Source organism: Pyxicephalus adspersus, chromosome 2 (assembly GCF_032062135.1).
Source record: "Pyxicephalus adspersus chromosome 2, UCB_Pads_2.0, whole genome shotgun sequence".
NCBI lineage: Eukaryota > Metazoa > Chordata > Amphibia > Anura > Pyxicephalidae > Pyxicephalus > Pyxicephalus adspersus.
Window position 1 is genome coordinate 67,255,327 of NC_092859.1, and position 7,741 is coordinate 67,263,067.

The 7,741-nt window shown below is 38.1% G+C and overlaps 1 protein-coding gene across 1 annotated transcript; it reads right to left on the minus strand.

Annotated features, from left to right (window-relative positions):
- Positions 1 to 1,775: 1,775 nt before the first annotated feature.
- GPR151 (G protein-coupled receptor 151) lies at positions 1,776 to 3,062 on the minus strand. Its single transcript, XM_072398990.1, has one exon. The coding sequence runs from the start codon at positions 3,060 to 3,062 to the stop codon at positions 1,776 to 1,778; it is 1,287 nt and encodes a 428-aa protein (XP_072255091.1).
- Positions 3,063 to 7,741: the final 4,679 nt, after the last annotated feature.

Sequence of the window (7,741 nt, forward strand, 5' to 3'; positions counted from 1 at the left end):
ATAGCAGGGGTTCCCTAAAGCCTGAAAGTTATTTCAAGTTAAAAAGGTTGGAAAAGGCTGTTTTAGAGAAATCAATATGAAGCATCTGAGCAAATATGGAGGCTTACATTGCTAACCTTCTCTTCTACAATGCTAGTTGTCTGACTGTCATACTGATCCAGGAGATTCGACACTTCTGAATTGTTGACATTCAATAAGAATGCTGTTCGAAATTTGGTGATCTGCATTATTCTTCTGTACTGCTATATTTTTTTGTTTATGTATATTACTGATAACTGAGAAAAAGTTTAACTATACCATCAGTATTTTTATATTTGTCAAACTGTCAGTAGGGAGACTTGCCTTCATTTTCCTTCCCAAGGAAATGACATTAATTCCTTACAAATTGAGGGGAATTTCCCTCCTAGATTACAGGAGTAGGTGTCCTCATTGGAAGACCCCACCTCTTGTTCTGGTGACAACTAGAAATTTTGGATGTCTTGCAGTTTCAAAATCTTTCAAATCAGTTATCAGGACCAATAGACGGGGAATCTTCACAGTCAGCCATAAAACTTGACAGGAGTTTTTTTTATACTTTTACATGGACAAAAATAAAAATCTCTGCTCTCATAAAAAAAAACTGATCCTCAATTCACCACCCATAGATATCAGACCTTGACCGGTTAAGATAGATGCAAAAAGCACGTCCATTTCATGTTGAACGGTGTTTACAGATGTAAAGATAAAAACCTTATAAGTAAATTCCAAGTCTGTGAATTGCATCAAAGCCTAAAGAGTGGGTATTTGGATTCAATTCAATGTACTACCCTATTTGGCAATACAATACACTTTGTAGTAAAATAGGCATAGAAACAGTTTTGTGTGTGTGTGTGTAAAGGATATTTTGTGAATAAACAGTTTATAATCAAAAAATACCCATAAATAAGTTTTTTGTGATTAGGACTTAAAATGTTAACACTTAAATAATGAACACTTTATTGCTTATGCACTGTTCACACATACTCCTGTTGTGAAATATAAATACAATATGTATACTGCAGGGTAAACATAACCCTTCCTATACATTCTAAACCCCCAAAAAGTAGACAGTAGCTTCACATTACATGAGGTACAATTTCAGCCAATACGTTAATTTTTAAAGTTGAAAACACAACTGAAAAAAGAAAAACGTAACTATTGTCATTTCTAAAGAAAATATGAACTCTTAGAATATTACAAGCTTCCTAAATATTAATTTATTATTCCCAACTTTGTTGCGTAGTCTGACCTATTATTGTCGAATTGCCCACTTGAGAAATAATCCCTAATGTATGTGTCTCCAACAACCAAGATGCATTGTTCAATGTACAGTGTGTCAGACACCAACGCTTTTGTTTTGTAGTATATAAAATAAAAGAAATAAGGAAAAGCCTAAAATCCCTGTCGGGGAACAGTCAAAGGATGTCTGCCTAAGCACACAACAGAAAGGGAGAAAACCAAAGATGAGAACCTGGTGGCTCCATTGAAGGATTTCCCCAATTTCCAGTTCAGTTCTTCCAAAAAAAAATATGACATTTTAGATTTAGCATTAGTTTTTTTCCCAGTGAAAATGGTCACAAGAACAGAGAACTCACAGACCACTATAAAACCAGGCACCAGGCTTACCCTTTCCCACACTGAAGTTAAAAATACATTTTTGGTTTTAGATTTACTTTTAAACTAATGTAAAATTAAATTGCACTGTAGGGTACAGTTGAGATGTACAAGCAAAGATAAAGTCAGAACTGGTAGGTCAGTCAACTTTCTTCAAGTTTAGTGTCTGATTTGGGCACCTCTGTTGCTTGTACCTGATGCTCCCATGGGGTTGGGTCATTGTTTTGTTCAGATGGATTTGATTCTCTTTCATGCCAAAACTGTTCTACATCTGGAAGAACGGGGTTTTCTTTGCTGTCTTGGCTTCCAAAATTTTGCTGAGAGTGTGACTGTTCTAACTGGCCATTAGTGGTAGGTTGCTCAGAAAAATCAGGACCTGGAGGAGTGGAGTCTGCTAGGACCTCAGAATTCAGTGCCCCCTGATCCGGAATATCATTGCCTTCTAAAGATTTTTTGAAAGCCATCCATTTCCAGATATCCTTGAAGCCTTCCTTAAAGTCTTCTGACATAACCAGAAAAATCAGAGGGTTTACACAGGACATGGAGAACATGAGGACCTGTGCCAAAATCACAAATGATTGAGGAGGTGATGGACCACTGGATGATTTATGCCAAATCCAGAGCCACGAAACCCACTCTGGGAGCCATAAAATACAAAAGCAAACAGTGACACTCAGCAACATCATGGTTAACCTCCTGGATCTAATCTGGTTTCTAAGATTTTGTGTTTTAGTCCCTCTATGTTGGCACTGCCCATAGGCTCTCCAGAAATTGAAGAATGCAGAAGTGAAGGGGATGCAGTAGACAAGAACTGGATAAAGTTTTACAAAGATGCGCATTATATCTTGTGCCTGGGATGGTATGTTCATGAGACATAAGAAAGAACTGTTTACTTGCCTGGCATCTGTGAAAAAACATTCTGGTAAGGGCAGCAGTGCAGCTACCAGCCAGCTACACATGAGCACCACGAAGATGGTTAGATGTCCCAGGTTTACTTGCTTGGCAGGGTCACTGGCATACATGAAGCAGGCTCTAGCTGCTACAGCGATGGTGATACTTTTGGCAGACATACAGGTGTGTGTAAACCAATCTGCAGTTTTACAAACGAACCATCCAAGGTTTTGGCTGGGCATAGAAATATAAGCAGCAGCTCTAAAGGGCACAGAAAACATCAGCAGGAGCAGGTCAGAGATGTTCAGATTAAGGATCAGAGAGTGGATCAAGGAGGGTTTGGATTTCCTGGCATTGTGAAGAAGGACTGCGATCACACACACATTTCCTACAAGTCCCAATAAACAGATTAATATCAATAAAATGGGGATGATTAAAGTCCATTCTTCAATATCCAGGGGCAGGAATCCTCCAGCATACAAGGTCTGCTTAGGCAGGGAGCTGTTCATGGTGCTGAAATTGCCTGGAAGCTTCTCCATCTCTGCACAGGTCCGATGAGAGTGCTGGCTGTACCCACACCTGCAAATGACACTGGGAGTACATGGGTGGGTACTGGAAAAGCCACTGGGCACTGCCTTCTATATTAATTGTGATTGACAGGAGATATCAGCCGGAATCCCTCTTATTATAACATCTCATTAGCCCATACATTTATTAAGAACCCCCATTAACTATCCCCAGGATTCAAGTACAGGTTATGTACTGTGCAGACAAAGATAATCTTATTTATTAGTAACGATTACTGACACATCAATGATACTCCAACAGAGTAGCATCTATTTCATCTTATGACCTACTTAGATACTGTTATTTGCATTCAAATAGAATTGAATAGGCACCTAATTTCTGTGATCACTTATGCATTTGAACATGCTCTTGTAATTTTAAAAGCAATTATTAATATTTTGTAATTTGAAGCTTGTAAAAAAAATAATACATTGTGATTCTGCCATGAAATTTCTGGTTTAGAATGACAACATTAATCCCTGTCTCTGTATTGTGCTGGTGGGTTGTTACAATGTCACATATAGAGACTACAGTATATTTCTGAAACTAAACTTCATCTTTTCCTACTAATGATTGAATGTCATAAAAGTGGGTTATACTTTATGTTCACAACCATCCTCACAGTCTATTTTTATAACTAATTATTCTAATTCCCCTTTTTTGGGGGGGAATTGTAGTTTCGTAAAGACATGAAATGTATTATTAGTGTGTGAACAAAAGTTCCATGTCTGTTGTACACTGTAATATATATACATTCAGGTAAAGGTAAACATCAGTAAGTAAATCAGTGGGAAATTTGAGGTTGGTTAAAAAATAGATGTTGGTATTTCCCTGTGGAGCTGGCATCTGCCCATTCCTTTTTATGCTTTAAAAGTGCTCCTTCACAAGGAATCTTTGGGCTTAATTTGGTAAAGCTCTTCATGACTGGAGAATATAGACTATCATGGGAGAACCAACAAACCTGGAATGGATTTGGTCAAGGATTTAAAACATTTGCCAAAAATTAGCAAATGATTTTGAAGAAATCCATTCAAGGTTTGTTGGATCACACAGGTTCTCCCATATTAGTCTATCTTCTCCTTTATTAAATCAGGCCCAATTTGTGATTGCTTAACCCCTCCACCACCTCCAGCAACCCCCATTACTTTTTTTCTTTTAGATCTTAGTTGCTTCCTTGTTCTCATAAGATCCACTGGGATGTTTCATGTATTACATACTATGGAAATGTTAGAAGCAAGAAAGAAAGAACAGGGTCACCACAGTCCAAAATCTGCTATGGTGGGGGAGAGGTTTAACGTTCCACAAATTAAAGAGATGTTTGTGCATGGAGGGGGGAAGGACATATGAACTTTTGATTTGGATCCTGAGTGATTTCCAGTTCTACCCGGACCATAAGGTTTCAGGCACTTTCTGTTATAGGGTGTTATTATATGCCTATTTCCTAGTTTGGACCTTGCATTGTTACCTATTCAGTGAGCAAACTATTCAGCCAATTTCACCATCTGGAAACTCAATCCATTCAATTGCACACAGATACCCCTGGAGTGAATGTATGCAGACAGCAAGTGAACGTGAAATGGCTGCTGAAGATCATCAGCACTGAGCAACAGGATGAAAAGGCTAAAGACTATTTTTTTTTTTTAAATAAAAAAAAAAATGTCCTTTGGTTATGGTTAATTAAGACTTTAATAAATCATTACAGCTCTATTAGTGTGTAATGGTAATAATGAGTCTCATGAAACAATAATTGACAGTAGCAGATAGAAAACAGTTTTTACGTTTAGTGTTGTGTATTTCTGCCAAAGTTGATATTCCTTATGAATTCAAATCAGTGTACCACAAACAGCCTGACATGCTTCACCAGACCAGTTACATTATTATTGTTAATGTATTTGTATACAGAATGCAGTGTAAGTCAATGCCAAGGGTTTCTAAACACAGTACACAAGTTGAGTAATTATAAAAGTACCGTTCATAATAGTGTATGATATGTGTAAAAAGGACAGATTCTTACCACCCTATTTAGTAAAATTGCTTGGCATGCCAACACAAAGTATATTTTGTTATACAAACATCTGCAACTAAAAACAGCTCTATAACGGAAATAATTCAGAAGCTAAATTTCTGATGAAGCCTCATTTTTTTTATTATACTTTGTGCAGAAAGAGAGGAACAATACCGGCAGCTACATCTGTTGGGAAAACCATATTACAGTATTTGAGTTTCTATATTGTGTTATACTGCTAATGTTCAACTACTTATAGGGGTATATTTGTAAAGCAGGAAATCTGACATTCACTAAAAATATTTCCTGGTGGAGAATCAATTTAAGCCAAAAAACTCATGAACCTGAAAGATGTCCTACGTGTCCTTTAATACTACGTGTCCATCTAAGACTACTTTGTCCCTACCCTATTAAAGGAAATGGGAAAAAATCAAAACCTATTTTTTGGAGGGGAGTATGGAGATATAAAACTGTTATTAATTTATTTGGCGTCCATAGTCTTGTTAAGGAGATTCCCCTTCTCTTCCTGTCGTCTAGACTAAAAAGAAAGCAACTGAGAGGATAATAATCCAAACGCCCTTGGATGGTGAACATGAGAACAAGCATGCCAATTAGAAGATTTTCTCTGAATCCTATTCAGCTGGCGACTTCAATTTCCTGACTGCTCCATGTCAGCATACCAATAGTAATAGTTAATCCCTTTCCCCTCTTGTATATCTTCTATTTCCTCCTGTTTACTCACAGCACTGGTGTGGCCACCTAACTGGCTGAAGTAAATCTATAGCTTTCCACCGTCCAAGTCAAGTCCATCCTGTATGGTTTCTAAAGGTAATTTTAGAAAGGCGCCCTAATGCTGGTCCCTCGGGGCATGGTATGGTGCTTGATAAATTTAAAGCACAAATATTTGCACACTCCCATCTGTGGCTCAGAAGTACAATAATCGCTGTATATTATGTGGATTATAATGTGAATACTGGAATAAGCCTAATGAGTAGTTTGGTGAGACACCTCAATGAAATCTTTATATCTTTTATGTATACCATAAGGAATCCTTGTATCTGGAGCCACAGGCACATCATGTAATGGATATCCTTCTGGACTCTGAATCCAGTGATCAGAGATGAGTTCGAAACTAAGTGGGACTTTTTTTAGACATACACTTCCTTTGATTCCTGGGTCAAGCAGTGTGTTCCTAACACTAAGCACATTTGAATCCAGCAGTTGGTCATAATGTGGCTTGTTATCTATAAGGTCATCATGACTGCCTGAGGCCAAAGGCTACACCAAGCACTATTGTTCCATCAAATACTACTTATTCTGGAACTCCAGATATGGAACTTGAGTTTATTACACTGAGAAGACGACAAGATGTCTCATCTTTCACTAGCTACTGTTGGTCACTTAAATCTTCCTTTGTTTCATTCTTAAAGGCAATTACAAAGAATGAATTCCACCGGAAGCAAAATTTCCAAAAGGGGACTTACCTTGTGCTCGATTTTGCTTATAATTCACTAGGCTTGCTTATAATTTGCTAATAATTCACTAGGCTCAAGATCGTACTGGGCCTGCTATTGCTGAAGGCAGCCTTTTTGTGGCTGTCATTGCAGCCAGTGGAGATGTAAATTGTATATTTGAGTCCCTAAGAGCCTTTTACCACCTTTCTTTGCAGACAGGGCTGTTTTGTTGCCCAAGCTTGGCCTTAGTCTAAAGGTTATACCAACCTTTCATCCAATCAATATTTCTTACCTCCTGGATTGTCCGAACTATTTTCATGGCTTATAGGGGAAAAGTTAAAAGATCCTTTTATGGGTCACAGCTCATTCAACCTGAAACATATCCTCTTCCTGCTCAGTGGGTTTTCAAGTGTCATTGGACACCTACTGTAGGCACCAACCTAGTCATCTGCTCACACATTAAAAAAAGTGTCCCTGGTTTCCCTGTAAGTTTTAAGTATTTTTGAGCTTCCCCCCGGGTGTGCTAGTTATTTCCCATTGTGTCCTGACATGAAGTGGTAAGGAAAAAGGAAAATGTATTACTTAGCATAATTTTCCTTTCCTGATAAGCTCCATGTCAGTATTTTTACCCACCCTTACTTTTTGAGGAAAGCTAGTTACAGAATGCTAGTTGTTTGGGCCGCCTTGAATTTATCTAGTTAGGTCCTGAGAAAAGGAGGGGAAAGGGATTAACCCATTTGTATGCAGCTATCAGGAGAGGAAAATTATAGTAAGTAAGCATTAGATTGCAGTTTTCCTCTTAATTTTTGTTCTGTTGCTTTTGGAAAGGGGGCCCCTGTGTTCTCAAAACACTTAGAAAGAATCTTAGGTCACATGTGAGTGATCATGGTGGGGGAACTCTCCCTAGTGTAGCTCTGTCTGGGTTAATAGTGGTACTTCCCCTAACAACCACCATTCAATGGGAACATAGCCCAATTTGTACTTACAGTGAGCTGGATTTATAATGTAAACAGCAGGCAGCACTCCACAATTCATAAAGCGTTTGCCCCAGTCTCCTTTTGCTAAGTTTTCTGCAATTTTAAATGTCATCTCGATTGCTGAGCTGCTTCCTACTAGTTGTCTGGCTGTCTATTTACAACAGTTTTGCTGGACAAGAAAAGTCAGAACTAACCTTCATACATTTTCCAGGACA